Source organism: Maniola hyperantus, unplaced genomic scaffold (assembly GCF_902806685.2).
Source record: "Maniola hyperantus unplaced genomic scaffold, iAphHyp1.2, whole genome shotgun sequence".
Classification (NCBI taxonomy): Eukaryota; Metazoa; Arthropoda; class Insecta; order Lepidoptera; family Nymphalidae; genus Maniola; species Maniola hyperantus.
Genome location: NW_027189033.1, coordinates 92,944 through 109,910, shown reverse-complemented (window position 1 = coordinate 109,910; position 16,967 = coordinate 92,944). Strand labels below are relative to the sequence as shown.

Sequence of the window (16,967 nt, the reverse complement as noted above, 5' to 3'; positions counted from 1 at the left end):
CTGGTCTTTATCTTCACTCTTCAGGCTGAAACCCCTGGCTCCAATCTCCAGGGTTGACACCATCGATGACAATCCGCCACCACGTCGATGCCGACTAGGTTGTACAAACCACCAACCCTATAATCCGATATATCCGGATCGCAGGAACATTTTGTACACGCCACAACTTATAATGTGCACAGTAAAATAATACTTCAGGTCACTGGTATTATGGTTGTTTATTTACTGAGCACTGCAAACTTAGAACAACAACAATTTATACTTGCTTCGACATAATATGGTTCCTTACACTATGAACTTTAGCGCGACATACAGGAAATCAGCGCCATCTGTGTTTGATCATGAAAACTAAACTTATATACCTGATTATGAACTTAAAAATGTCTTAGCAGATTATACATTCCTCTAAATGAACTAAAATACCGCCATATTATTTAAGTTTCAATATTTTTTATTTACTATTTTAGTTTTATAAATTAAATTTTTAATAATAGGGTATCTAATCCTAGTTTATTTATTAAATTTATTAAATCATAAAATTAAATTAAAATTTAATCAAATTAAAATTTCACTTAATAATTTAATATTTATTTTAATTAAATATATTATTTATTATTTACTGAAATAATTTAATTTAATTTTTGTATAACCGCAACTGCTGGCACAAAATTAGTTATTAATTTTTATATTACTAAATCTTAATTTCTTAAATTTTTAATTTTAATAACTATAATCTCATTATTAATTAATATTAAAATAATTAAAATTTTATACTAAAATTTATATGTAAAGTAAATTTATAATAAACTACAAAAAATATAATTATTTTATTTATTTATAAAATTTTCCACATAGATTTTTTTTTTATATTAAATGTATAATAGAAATTAATAAATTTTTATTATTTTCTCTCATTTTTTTTCATAATAACAATATTAAATATATATTTCATGATAATCAGAATACAGGTCATTTTAAATGATAAATATTATTTAATTAATTTTTATTAGTCCAAAAATTTATAAATTATTAATATATAAATTAATTAAATTATATATAATTATAATTAAATAAATAATAAATTAAATTTTTAATATAAATATATATATATATATATATATATATATATATATACATTAAATATATATATAAATATTTAATATATTTGATTAAATATTTATTTATTATTAAGACCATTTTTAATATTTTTTATTATAAATATAAAATATAATAATTAAAAATAAGCCAAATAAAGCTTTTGGGCTCATACCTTGGTAATGATTATTTTCAAAGATTTAATTTAATTTAATGATAAATTTTTTAATAATAATAATATTTATAATGCCTATTTATGTTGAAAAAGATATTTACCTGTATCTTTAACTTATTTATTATTTTTTATTGGATTAATAATAATAATAAATTATAAAATAAATTTAGTATAAATTAATAGAATAAATAATTCTTTCTTAAGTTTTCAAAACAAATGCTTTTACAAGCTCATTAATTAATAAATTAATTAATAAATTAAAATTTGAAAATTAAATTATCTCAAATTTTATTTAAAATAGGATTGATAATAAAATAAGAAAAATAAAATATTGTTAATAGTTGACTTGTAATAACATATAAATTTTCAACAGGACGAGCTCCAATTCAGGTTAAAAGAATAATTGTTGTAATTAAGAATCAAAATAAAATTTGATTAAGGGGGTAAAATTGAATTCCTTGAATTTTTTTATTGAAGGTGAAAGGAAGAATAATTAAAATTAAAATTGATACTACAAAAGCAATTACACCTCCTAATTTATTTGGGATAGAACGTAGAATATCATATGCAAAAAGGAAATATCATTCAGGTTGAATATGAATTGGGGTAACTAAAGGATTAGCTGGGATAAAATTATCTGGATCTCCAAGTAAATAAGGATTAGTTAAGGTTAAAAGGGTTAATATCATAGTTAAAATAATAAATCCAATTAAATCTTTGAATGTAAAAAAGGGATGAAAGGGAATTTTATCTAAGTTTCTATTAATACCTAATGGATTATTAGATCCTGTTTGATGAAGAAATAATAAATGAATAATTGTTATTATAAGAATAATAAAAGGTAATAAAAAGTGAAAGGTATAAAATCGAGTAAGGGTTGCATTATCAACTGCAAACCCTCCTCAAATTCAATTAACTAATAGAGTTCCTAAATATGGAATAGCTGAGAGGAGATTAGTAATAACTGTAGCTCCTCAAAAAGATATTTGTCCTCAGGGGAGAACATAACCTATAAAAGCTGTTGCTATTAATAAAAATAAAATAACTACTCCAATTATTCAAGTATAAAAAAAATTAAAGGATTCATAATAAATTCCTCGACCAATATGAAAATAAATACAAATAAAAAAAAAAGATGCTCCATTAGCATGTAAAGTTCGAATTAATCAACCATAATTTACATTTCGGCAAATATAATTAACTCTGAAGAATGCTGTTTCAATATTAGCTGTGTAATATATAGTTAAGAATAGTCCTGTAATAATTTGAATTATCAAGCACAAAGCTAGTAAGGATCCAAAATTTCATCATCTAGAAATATTAGAGGGAGAAGGTAAATCAATTAATGATCCGTTAATAATTTTAATAATGGGGTGAGTTTTTCGAATAGGCTTATAAAAATTTATCATTAGTTAAAAGAACGAAGTGGCCCAAAAAAAATATTTGTGATTTTTACTACTGCAATTATAGTAATAAATAAATAAATAATTATTATAATTATTAATAAATAGGTTTGTTCATTATATAATTTAAATAAATTAATATTATTTTCATTATAAGTGAATAAAAATGTATTAATAAAATTATTTATATCTTCATTAAAGGAAAAATTTAGTCAATTTAAATTATTTTTTGTAATGATAATAATAAAAGTAAAAATTATGATTGGGGTGGAGAAAATAAATTTATTTAAAAAAAAAAATTTAATAATTCATTAGATGCAATACTTGAGGTTTGTATTAAAATTACTAATCCTATTGAAATAGGATGATTAATAAAAAATATAAAAATAGATAAAAAAATTACTATAAAAGATAAGAATATTTTTGTAATATCAAAGAATAGTTTAATAAAAATTATAATTTTGGAGATTATAGATAAAGAAATTCTTTTTCTTTGAAGTTTTTAAAGAAAATTCTTATTTTTGATTTACAAGACCAATATTTTAATTAAATTATAAAAACAAATGATAATATTTAATATATGTAGGCTCGTCAGCACCAGAAGTATGTTATTATGATCGAGATTGAAGACTAAACCACTAAAAGTAACCTTAGGTAATGGTTAACCAGATATGTCAGGATTGTTACCTTTAGATTAACCGAGCCTTCATGGGCATACCAACATCATTCCTGCACACTACGAGAGATATCACAGACTACCCTCAACTATTAACCTACCGTCAATAATGAGTCATGATAACAATGTCTCTTATGAGACTAGGCAATGCTAACTAACACCAGCTAAGTCCCTACCTAGCGACCGGCTCCAACCATCCCCATACCGGCCCCAGACCAACCAGCTAACCTAGCACACCACACTTAGTTCAATTAACCTCAACTACAACAATCACGTTTGTCTAATACAAATTGGAACGATACAAGAAGGACTTACCGATACACAGCTAGTGAACACACACTACACAGTCACACACACTTTCACAGCACCTTTCACAACCTAGTACTGTAACCTTACGTCTTAAACCACATTAGGTCACAACAACAATTATAATAACCTACAGTACGACACACATAGTGTCTACTGAGAAGTGCCCCCGGCAAGAGCCACACGAATAATGTCTCGTGACACACTGCGTATCTCATTTTATAATCTCGGTGACGGTGGGGACGATGACGCGATGTTCAATGAGCAAAGTGTTTACAATTAAATGGCGGCGAGCCTACATATATGAATAATAGTATTTATTATATTTTTATTTGGGAATATAATTTTTGTAAGAAAACATAAACATTTATTAATTGTTTTAATAAGATTAGAGTTTATTGTTTTAAGAATTTTTTTTTCTTTAATGTTATATTTAAGAAAGGTTGATTATAATATATATATACTAATAGTTTTTTTAGTATTTTCAGTATGTGAAGGAGCTTTAGGATTATCAATTTTAGTTTCCATAATTCGAACTCATGGTAATGATTATTTTCAAAGATTTAATTTAATTTAATGATAAAATTTTTAATAATAATAATATTTATAATGCCTTTATGTTTAAAAAAATATATATTTTGAATGGTTCAAAATATAATGGTAATAATTGCTTTTTTATTTATAAATATGTCTATTAATATTAATAATTTTAGTAATTTAAGATATATGATAGGATGTGATATAATTTCTTATGGGTTAATTTTATTAAGAATTTGAATTAGATTTTTAATAATCATAGCTAGAGAAAGATTATTAAAAAATAAATTTTATGATAATTTTTTTTTAATAAATATTATTATATTGATAATAATATTATATTTAACTTTTAGAGTAATAAATTTATTTTTATTTTATTTATTTTTTGAGGCTAGATTAATTCCAACTTTAATATTAATTATTGGGTGAGGTTATCAACCTGAACGAATTCAAGCAGGGTTATATTTATTATTTTATACTTTATTTGCTTCTTTACCTTTATTATTAGGGATTTTTTATATTTATAGAAATATAAATAGAATAATAATATATTTTTTAAAATTTTATAATTATAGATATATTTTTTTATACATTAGAATAATTTTAGCTTTTTAGTAAAAATACCAATATATTTTGTTCATTTATGATTACCTAAGGCTCATGTTGAAGCCCCTATTTCTGGTTCAATAATTTTAGCAGCTATTATATTAAAGCTAGGGGGGTAAGGACTTTTACGGATTATAATTATTTTACAGAAAGTTGGGTTAAAAATAAATTTTATTTGGGTGGTTATTAGATTAATTGGAGGATTTTATATTAGTTTAAAATGTTTTTGTCAAATTGATATAAAATCTTTAATTGCTTATTCATCTGTATGTCATATAAGAATTGTTATTGGAGGGATTATAACTATAAATTATTGAGGATTTATTGGTTCGTATGTTTTAATAATTAGTCATGGATTATGTTCATCTGGAATATTTTGTTTATCAAATATTAATTATGAACGATTGAATAGTCGAAGTTTATTTCTTAATCGGGGGTTAATAAATTTTATACCTTCTTTAAGATTATGATGATTTTTAATATTATCCTCAAATATAGCAGCTCCTCCATCATTTTATTTAGTAGGTGAAATTAGATTAATTAATAGTTTAATTAGTTGATCTTGATTAACTATAATTATATTAATATTAACTTCTTTTTTTAGCGCCGGGTATAGATTATATTTATATTCTTATACACAACATGGGAAATATAATATTGGAATTTATAGATTTTATACAGGAGTTTTTCGGGAATATTTGATATTAATATTACATTGACTTCCTTTAAATATTTTAGTAATAAAAATTGATTATAGAATACTTTGATTTTATTTAAATAATTTAAAAAAAATATTGATGTGTGGAGTCAAAAATATGAGTATATTCATTTTAAATCATTAATAAATATTCTTTATGTTTTATTAGATTTTTTTTCATTTTTTTTAATATTAATTAATTTTTTTATGTCAATTTATTTTATTATAAATGAGATGGTATTATTTTTAGAGTGAGAAATTATTTCTTTTAATTCAATAAATTTAGTAATATCTATTTTATTAGATCCAATTTCTTTAACTTTTATAATATTTGTATCTTTAATTTCTTCTTCTGTTTTTATATATAGTAAAAGTTATATAAGATCAGAATTAAATTTAAATCGTTTTATTATTTTAGTTTTATTATTTGTATTTTCAATAATTCTTTTGATTATTAGTCCTAATATTATTAGAATTATTTAGGTTGAGATGGATTAGGTTTAGTTTCTTATTGTTTAGTTATTTATTATCAAAATATAAAGTCTTATAATGCTGGAATATTAACTGTTTTATCAAATCGAATTGGGGATATTATAATTTTAATAGTAATTGCTTGAATAGTGAATTATGGAAGTTGAAATTATATTTTTTATTTAGATTTTATAAATAATGATTATTCAATAAAAATTATTGGGGTTATAATTATTTTAGCTGCTATAACTAAAAATGCTCAAATTCCATTTAGTTCATGATTGCCTGCAGCTATAGCTGCTCCAACTCCTGTTTCTGCTTTAGTTCATTCTTCAACATTAGTAACTGCTGGTATTTATTTATTGATTCGATTTAGAAATTTATTAGTAAATACAATATTTATTAAAATATTATTATTATTGTCAGGTTTAACAATATTTATAGCTGGTATTATAGTGACGGCAGAACTGGTGATCCACGTGAGATCAACGGTTCTGACCTTTTAAAAAAAATAAAAACAAGACCGTTTTTCCGATATCAGAAGTGGGATCGCTCCAGCGATCCCTTTCTGCCGCTCAGTATGTTACAGATCCTGGCTTTAACGAAGTGAATCCTGAGGTACTACCTGGTGGTGCGCATGGTCGGAGAACGCCTGCGCGAATCATGCAGAATACGAGTAACCCTGCTGTCCTGCCACCACCGCCGTTCCAGACATGCGCCAACTAGGTGACAAAGTGAAGATAACCGAGTCTTCCTGCCTTTTTACGACTCGGACGGTAACGTGGGAGTACGTGAGTGTGTGTGCGATTATATTACTACAACTAAAAGTTATCTCACTAAATCGTTTAGAAATGAAAAATCGTTAGTTTATGATGGATTTGTTTTACTTAGTACCAATGGTTATCTTTCCTCTGATCACTATTAAAATATCGTGGTAGTTCATTAGATGGATAATTTAATGCCTTTAGTTCCAAAAGATTGAAGCACTTACGGCCCTTTTGTTTGATACCTCATTATTTCCTAGGCCAGATATTTCCTAATATTTATTGCTCTTCTCTAACTTGATTAAAAAGAAATTATTTCAACCCCTTACCAGCGTTTAAAATATTAAAACTAAAAAGATAAGCTATTGAATTTCACATCCATGTCGGAAGCGCAGCTTCCGGACTTCGACTAATTCAAAGTCGACAATGGTCGATGCATGTGATTACTAACGCTGAAAATCTGCTGTACCTGAGGTTCTTCAACACTTTGGATTCATGGGCGTAAGTTCACGGTAATAGGTACCTAACTGACTGCAAAGCGCTGTAGGAGTCCAATCAAGGTCTTCTACGCTGGGCGTGTCTTGAAAACTTCGAGTATAGACTACAGGATGGGCGAGCGTTAATTTAAAACAATAGGACTTCTTTATTAATAGTTCTTACTTAGCAACCGCAAAAACCAGGCCTCACTTGGTTTCAGATTTAGTTTGTTAATAATAATAAATTCTTGCTTAATAATAACCACGGAAATAAGGCCTCGCTTGGCCTCTAATATAATGATATATAATTAATCATTTTCCCTGATGAAAATCTCAGGGAAAACCCTAAAAGCTCCCGTAATCAAAAGTGGCGCAGCCGGTAGGATTTTCCGACTTAAAATCGTAAAGGAAAATTCGTAGAACCAAAACAAATAAATTTTCTTTTGTGACGAGTGTGAAAAAGGGGCCAAGTATGGGAATAGAGAAGGCAGTTCGGTGAGTTATCCTTTCGCCAATCCTTTGTCCTACAAATATAGAGACTATTAAAATAAAATATATTTTATAATTGTTGCAAAGATATTAAGTATGAATTATAAATTAAAATGAATTTATTTTAATTTAAGTTTTATTATAATCAAAAAATTATTTGCAAATAAATTAATATTAGAAATTAAAATGAAATTATTTTAATTTCAAGTTGTATTACCTATTTACAAAAATATATAAGTTTTAACGGTAATGTACTTTTTACTTTATTAATTTGTAACTTATACAAATCTTATTTCTAATTCCAATTTTTTTATTCTTACATTACGCTTTTATTGTGTTAAGGGCCCATGTGTGTCTATTTTGTTAAGGGCGCATGTGTGTCTACTGTGTTAAGGGTGCGTGTGTGTCTATTGTGTTAAGTTAAAGTTTTTTTAAAGAAAGCCAGTTGCATCCTCATTTCATTACTATTATCATGGCAACCCCGTCCATCTTGTCTGTACCGAAGGAAATCGTGCAATTAATTCCCTTGTATGGTGGTGATAAAAGACAGTTAAATCTTTATTTGCGAAAATGTCAGTACGTGATTGATCGGTTTCAAAGAAATGATGAACAAAATTTTTACATTTTTAATGTTTTAACGAGTAGATTAAAAGACGATGCAGCTGCGCTCCTGTCCGAACGAGAGGACATCGTTACATGGTCCGCATTAAAAGCTTTGTTAATCCAACATTTTGGAGACCCTCGCAGTGAAGCGTGCATTAATATCGAGTTAGAATCTTTAAAAATTAATCCAGGTGAAAGTTTTCTTGATTTTTGCAATAGAATCCAAAGTGTTCGTTCGTTATTAATGTCGAAGGTAAATTCGAGCGATGATTTGGAATTAAAACATTCTAAGGCAGTTATATATAATAACACAGCTCTTAACGTGTTTCTGTATAATCTTCCCGAAAATATGGTGCGTATTGTTAGGCTGAAGGCACCCACTACTTTAGAGGCGGCTTTAAGTATCGTACTCGAGGAAGTAAACTTTTTAGAGCAATATAAGACGCGTAATCGTGTGCATGGTAATAACCCAATAATGAGTCCGAGTTCAAGGCCAATTAATTTTAATAACCCACAAATGAAGATGCCTCAATTGCAGGGTCAAGGTTAACCATCAAACCTAGCGTTCGGTCATAGACCTCATTTAGGTTTTCAGCCACAACAGTTAGGGATTAGGCCCCCACATAAATTTGGGTACATGCCCCCACAACAATTTGGGTACAGGCCTCCACCACAATTTGGGTACAGGCCTCTACCATAGCTTGGGTACAGACCCACACAACAATTTGGGTATAAACCACCACAACCCCAGCAAAAATTCGGGTACAAACCACCACAACAATTTGGGTACAAACCCCCGCAACAATTTGAGTATAAAACACCACAATCCCAACAACCAACTAATGACGTATCTATGAGAACAGCACAGCCGAAAATGCAACAAAATTTTCAGTTGAACGAATTAACTTTGACTAACGATGAGGACAGCTTTCCGAGCTATGACGATCATTATAAGTATGACAATGACTCTTCAAATGACATTAACTACGGTTATAACGTTGACATAAATCAAACAGAGAATTCTAACTCTAACGTATCTTATCATAAATCAGTACCACTAAATGATATTGAAACCCCAATTCCGGATTTTCAGAAAACAGCCTCTGCAAATAAACAAGAAGTCATAGAATTAAATTGTGACCCCAATTTAAACTTCCCTATATTTATTTGGAAGAAATAGACGCAAAAATGATGATTGATACAGGCAGTATGAGATCTTTTCTCAGTCCTCGAAAAGCTCATGAGTATTTTAGTGACTCTATTAGAAAAGAACAATTTCAGGTAGTTAGCACTCATGCTTCTAGTAGGCATGACGAAGTGATAGAAATTCCTCTCTTACCTAGTTTCAGAAATGAAAATTGGCATAAGTTCTACTTATATGACGTAGACAACCGTTATGACGGACTTATTGGTAATGATCTTTTACAACAATTAGGCGCAATCATAGATTTGAAAGACCAGTTATTGAAAACTAGCACTACTTGTATTCCAATTATAAACGACAATTTAAATTATACGATTAATATACCTGCAAGGTCAGAACAGCAAGATAAGTTACCCATCGATCAAAAATCAGGCGATGCTGATGCTCTGTCTACAATTAAAATTATTGCTCTAAATTCAAGCGAAGAAAATTTGTCACTAAAAGTTAACGTAGATCAAAATTTGAGTAGCAAAGATTCATCTACAGTAACTACGTTAGATTTGAACCGAACAACAACCGCTAGTTCCATAGAATTTAATGGTAAAAACGTAAATGATTTCCCAGTACGACCAGAATCTAGTAAAACAGATACAATTATAAATACTATCTGTCCCGGCTTACTCACGTGTGTAGTCGACGTTAGCCCGACTAGTTTCGAACCCATCCGGGGTCCTTTTTCAAGGGAGTCCGTCCGCGCACGCGCTGCGGTTTTGACTGCGGGACACACGTGCCGCTGCCCGTAGAGCCCGTTGTGAGGGTGGCTGGGGTGGGGGGGGAGACAGCTGCCGATCGTCTCCCGACAGTTCTTGCTGTTCTTCATCACTGGAACTGTCACCGAAATCCAGGCACGCGGAGCTAATGGTGTCCCGTCCCACGACTGATGCCCTTGTCTTAGCGTCAAAAAGCGGAAACTAGTCGGGCTAACGTCGACTACACACGTGAGTAAGCCGGGACAGATAGTATTTATAATGGAAATCACTCACGGTAGTTTAAACGCTAAAACAGATACAATTAATTTAGCTATAAATCCAGATTTAACTGGGATACCGATTCTGAATGAGGTCATAAACAGAAAACCTGTTTTACAGCTAACGAAAACCCAGAATGCCCCGTTTCAGGAATTATTCATTGATCTTTTTAGCATTGAGGGAATAAAGAAAAAGGTTAGGAAAAAGAAACGTGACGAAGCTAATATTGAGTTTTCTGAAGGAAACATTGTTTTTGCAAAGGATGTTAATAGGCGTAAAAGTAAAGATAAACCTAGATATATCAAAGCAAAAGTTATATGTCGTTCTGAAGGAAATATTTTACCAATAAAAGTAGGAGAAAGGAAATCCAAAACCTCCATTAAAAACATTAAACATCCTCCACAGGTTCTGCTATGTCCTGCTAGTGGTGATGCAGTCACAGGCTTTTCATCTAAAAACTTAATATAAAAGAAACTGACTTGATTGTCTCTAAAATGTTTGATCATTTTATTAATGTAATCAGCTGCTAAGCAAAACAATTGGATTTTTGTAACTTTTTACAGGATTATTTAGTATATTTAGAAGTATTTCTCGTACTATTTTTGTTAGTTTAAGTGAAATTGTAACAGCATTAGCGTTAAGCAAAATCTCTATTTTACATTAATCAATTGTGAACTCTACAGAATTACTCTATGTATCATTTAAAAGTAATTTCTAACTCGAGAACCCTAGCTATCATTCCCAAATATCCTTACCTTTTGGCGAAAGGAATAAAGTATGTACTTACCGCTTGCTAAATCATGTCAAGAATTTTCTACCGGCAATCAGTTCCTTGCACTGCAGATAACCGAGCGTTATATCATTATGGACTTGTTACGTAATTAAAGGGCTTAATAAAAACTAATAAATTTAATTTATAAAGATGAATAATATTTAAACAATAATTAAAACAAAGAACTTATACTTAAAGAAACAGAGTAACAGTGTAGAACAGAGTTTGAAATAGAATGTTTGGATTTTGGGATATCTGGGTTATATATGTGATTTGGAACTGGAGAGGATAATGAATGGTCTAAAGGACGAGGGCGAGATTTGGTTTGTTTACATAATAATGATTTGTTTACAATATAATGGAGTACATTTTAAAATAGGCTTATTTACTAATGTGAGGTTTAAAGGTTATAGATAGGTACAATTATAGGTTAGTAGGTATAGTTAGATATATTATTAAATTATATTGAGTTAGTACTTATCTCTAATACTTAGGTATAGCTTAGGTATAGAAGTACTTAATATGGAGATATGGAGGTTATCTAACACCTCCCCTCTTAGAATAAAGATCGGGCCTTTGGAGTGCGCGATCTTGGGTTAGTTGTTGGTAGGTCTTCTTCTTCTTCTTCGTCTTTGGAAACTGCATTCGTGATGATCGTGGCCATTGGGATAGTTTGATGCTGACGAGAGTTGTCGAAACAGTTGTTGAAAATTTGAATGCAACCTCTGGATTGCAGATCTCGATCTGGTTGGTTTTGGTTTCGAAGGCAGAAGCGGCGCCAGGGACAACATTTATATTATATTAGGAAAATGAGCATAGATGTGCCCAGTGCCATAGTGGCAAAAGAGTATTTGGTATTGGAATCACTATGATTGAAGGAGTTTTGATACTCCTTTAGAAGTTGTTTTTGTACTTTGATTTGATCCTTGATGATGTACAGCGAATTCAGTGGTATGTGTCTTGTTCTGCATTCAATGTCACAAATGTTGCGTAGAATCTGCATCTTGTTTCGATGAAATGATTTTAGAGTCTTCAGAGATCTTTTGATGTTCAATTAAAATTTTAGTGAAAATATCCATCGGTTATTTTTAAGCGTTTTAAAAGTGTTGCTATTTGTTGAGAATATTTTAATTGGCAATTTATTGGTAGTTCTTTTTGTTGCTTGTAGAATCTTCTTTCAGGTAAGTACGACGATCTTGCATCTTTCCGGAAGCTTGTAGACACGCAGCGTTGCCGTGTCGTAGAAGTGGCAAGTTATGTTTGCTCAAAGAAAGGAAAGTAGAATAAAAGAGGAATTGGAATGATTAAAAGGAATGGAATATAATGTTATATTATGATAATATAAATTAATTTGAATAAAATTGTAAAACCTAAATTAACTTAAAGAGATTTGTGTATAATATTAGAGTTATAGATTCTATAAAGTTGTAGTATTGTGTAAAGTGTTATGTATTTTTGAAGCAATTATATTGATGAAGCTTTTCATGTGATTATAATAAAAAGTTTTTGATGGATACGGTAAAATAATAGATAGGCAGATTGTGCTCGATTCAATAGACAATATGCTTGTTGTAATAACATCTAAAACTATTTTTGGGCCAATTGTAAATTTTAGGATTTAGAAGATATAGTCGATATTCGTTTTAATTATAATGAGTTAAAAATGATTTCATTAGTTTGATCTAAATATTCGCAAATAGAATACTTAGGTATTTGTCGTACAAAATTCTTAAAATAGTTTTAATCGAAGTTCAAATAGAAGTATTAATTTGTGATTACAAGTTTAGAATTCATTTATAATATAGAATATAATTTAGCATAAAACGTTAGGAGTGTATGAATTTTTAAATTTATTGATATAGAAGTTTTTCACAAAGATGTAGAGTTTGTATAAGAATAAATTTAAGTAAAGATAAAATTGTAAAACTGAAGTATGGGTATTCATGATTTCAGCGAATTTGGTATTGAAATGTCGTGTTTCATTATTTGGTTGATTTCGTGGGATAGGATTGGCCATCACCAAATGATACGACCTGAAAAACATTATTCTTTTATACGACTTAGAAATTATTTTATTTTTTTGAATTAGAGAGTTTAGAAGTATAAAAGATTTGGTAAAATTGTATAATTTGTAAATAGAAATTTGTAAAATAATATTATTTTAATTGTATAAACTATGTTATGTATAAATCTATCTAAAACTATCTAATATATAAATTAAAACTAGGTATCAAGTTGATCATTGCAATCCTGTAAAGGTCTTAAGCGATTGCCGTGAACTAATTGGTTTCTACCAGATTTCCTTATAATGTAATTTTCGTTGAACCCTTTTCTTGCAATTTCGTATGGTCCTTCCCATTTGCTATCTAGATTATTAGGATTAGGTACGCGGAGCATAACTTTATCGCCTAATTGAAAATCAGCTATGTTTTTGATGTTATTGTCATAGCGTATTTTAGCTCTATCTTTCATGCTGTTAAGGTTTCTTTGAGCTATGTCACGAGATATTTTAAGACGTTCGTTAAGGTCGTTAAGGTAGTCACTTGTTGTGTACTCGCGCGAGTCTTTAAGGGTATAAAGCAAACGAGGTTTATATCCGAATAGGAGTTCATGAGGTGTGAAGCCTGTCGACTGATTCAGTGAGGTATTATGGCACATTATTGCAAGTGGTACGATTTGATCCCAATTGTGGGACCTTTTTGTAGAGTACATGCGTATATGGTCTCTGAGTACTGCATGGAATCGTTCTAATGCGCCGTTTGTTTGTGGATGATATGCTGTGCTGAACGTGTGTTGTGAGCCTAATAATTTCATTAGCTGTTTCAGGATATTATTGACAAATTCACCACCTTGGTCTGAATGAAAACGTTTTGGGATGCCATAATGTTGGCAGAAGGTTAGAAGGGATTTAGCGACAGTGATTGCTTGTTTATCGGGAATGGGATAAGCTTGGACGAATCTAGTTAAGTCGTCTTGTAAGGTCAGTATGTATTTGTTAGAGTCACCTGTAATGTCAGAGTAAGAAACTAAATCGATGGTAACTCGTTCGAATGGTTCTGTAGAAGAGGTTGTTATAACCATGGGAGCTTTGTATGTTTTTCTTTGTATTTTACCACGTTGGCATGTCATACAGTTATTAACATAGTCTTTTATAGTATCAGTCATACCATTCCAAAAATATTCGGATCTGATTTTACGTGTTGTTTCTACTATTCCTCTGTGTCCTGATAAACGGTCATCGTGAAATGTTTTTAGAATTTCAGGGATTTCTTCTGGATTTGGATGTTTAACCTTATTTTCACAAATCGTAATTTCGCAGTCATAGGAGTCAGCTAAGTATGCGGTGATGTGTAGTTGTTCGTTGCCTTGTAATTTACATGTTGGGTAATTTTTGAGATCTGGGACGAAAAGTGATTTGCAATTATGTTGTTGTAAACAACTTAGAAGAGTTTTGAAATAACTTTCAGAATCCCATGAGTCGAAATGTGTTGGCCTTGTACAACCGAAAAACATATTTTGTTTGTTATTTGAAACCACTAAATCGACATTGTAAAGTGTTTTGGGTTTTTCTAAATATGGATCTACTTGAGGACATGTTGAGATTGCAGTGTTAAAAAGGTCGTTCTTATCTGACAGTTCGCATGAAATGGGAATAAATATGTCTTTATGTCTGTCGTCTAAGAGATTGTCTGGAGAAATATGGAGATTTGGAGTGTCGAAGCTATAAGTGGAGTTTTCAAAAAAATGAGAGTAATTGATTTGGAGATAATCTTCTGAGAATACTTCAGTAGGTTTTGGATTTTGAGTGGAATTTGGAATGTCGTTATCGTCGAGTGTTGGGTCTACAACATTAGTGTTCATGACAGGGGGTCGTGAAAGCGCATCGGCGTTTGTGTTACTTTTACCTGCTTTATAAATAACTTCGTAGTCAAATTCTTCTAGTTTTAGTCTCCATCTAACGAGACGACTACCTGGGTCTTTTATAGAAAATAACCATGTAAGTGGTTTATGGTCAGTCACAATTTTGAATTTTCTACCGAATAGATAAGGACGGAAATGTTTGACGGCCCAAACAATTGCCAATAATTCGCGCTCTGTAGTGGAATAATTTGATTCGGCTTTATTAAGTGTGCGAGATGCATAAGCTATAGGTAGATCCTTGCCTATTGGTCCTTGAGATAGAACTGCGCCGATGGCGTGTATTGAAGCATCAGTGGTTAAAACAAATTCTTTTGTAAAGTCAGGATATTGCAGGATAGGTGGATTAATTAGTAAGTTTTTACACTCTTCGAATGCTTTTTGTTGGGTTTCGCCCCAAATAAAAGGTGTGTCCTTTTTGAGAAGACTAGTAAGTGGTTTAGTTATTTTGCTAAAATTCGAGATGAATCGTCGGTAATAGCCTGTAAGACCTAGAAATGCTTTTATATCTTTGCAGCATTTTGGAACTGGAAAATCTTTGACTGCTTGAATTTTGTCTGGATTGGGTTTTACGCCTTCGCTAGAAATAATGTGACCTAGGTACGCTACTTCACGTCTTAAGAATTCGCATTTGTCAGGTTGGACTTTGAGTTCGTATTTTTGGAGTCTAGAAAATACTTCACAAAGTTTTTGTTCGTGTTCTTGTAGACTTGATGCAAAAACAACAATGTCATCTAGGTATACAAAGCATCTTTCACCTTGTAATCCGCAGAGTACGGAATCCATTACACGTTGGAAGGTGGCAGGAGCATTCTTAAGTCCAAAAGGCATCCTTTTGTACTCGTAATGACCATAGGGTGTATTAAATGCTGTTTTAGGAATGTCTTCGGGTTCGACTTCGAGTTGATGGAATCCTGAGGCAAGATCTAAGGTAGTAAAGTATTGAGAGTGTCCTAATTTGTCTAGAATGTCAGTGATGTTAGGAAGTGGATAGCTGTCACCTACAGTTACGTCGTTTAGTTTGCGGTAGTCTATGACTAAACGCCATTTTTGTTTTCCAGAAGCGTCAAGTTTTTTAGGAACTACCCAGATTGGGCTACTCCAAGGGGATGAACTAGGTTGAATAATATCTTGGTCTAACATTTTCTGGACTTGAGTCTTAACTTCGTTTTCGTGAACTTGTGGGAATCTGTAAGTCTTAGTATGAATGGGCTTGTCAGAGGTTGTAGGTATTCGATGTTTCGTGTGGTTGCTGAATGTGAGAGAGTCGCCTTCAATAAAGAATATGTCTGAAAATTCGGAAACTATTTTGTTTAAAGATTCTGATTCTTCGGAATTTAGATGTTCTTTTCTTACTAACTGCATAACTTTGCTTTGACGGTCTAAAGAGTTCATGTTGTTAATCGTTATAGGTTCTTGGGATGTGTTGTTGTTTGTAATATTATAGTCATTAGTATTAAATGGAACCGCATTAATAATAGGCGTAGTGATTATCTCGTCGTTTTTGTTAGCATTTACACAAGTGATATAGAATGAATTGTTTGTGACATTTACTAATGCGTTAGGAATAACGACGCCATTAGCTAATATTTGTTTCTCAATAATGGCTGTGCCCGAGTCAATGTTATTTGTTTTACATCTAATTATGGTTTCCGTTCGGCTTGCAAGAAATTGTTTATTTGGATCGTAATTAGTGACGGGTTCGTTAAGATAGTGAAGCTTATAGGTTTTATCACGTATGCGCATTGTTTTTGATTTCATGTAAATATTGGCGTTAAACTGTGTCATGAAGTCGTTACCTAAAATA

The 16,967-nt window shown here is 30.5% G+C and overlaps 1 protein-coding gene and 1 pseudogene across 1 annotated transcript; both read left to right on the top strand.

The window, feature by feature from the left end:
* The first annotated feature begins 3,957 nt into the window (after positions 1 to 3,957).
* LOC138404690 (NADH-ubiquinone oxidoreductase chain 4-like) lies at positions 3,958 to 5,570 on the top strand (annotated as a pseudogene).
* Positions 5,571 to 5,645: 75 nt separating this feature from the next.
* LOC138404684 (NADH-ubiquinone oxidoreductase chain 5-like) lies at positions 5,646 to 6,472 on the top strand (the record flags this gene model as incomplete). Its single annotated transcript, XM_069509259.1, is given in 2 exon segments — positions 5,646 to 5,970; positions 5,973 to 6,472. Coding segments are annotated over 2 exon segments (825 nt in total), but the record flags the coding sequence as incomplete, so codon positions are not given.
* Between the last annotated feature and the right edge of the window lie 10,495 nt (positions 6,473 to 16,967).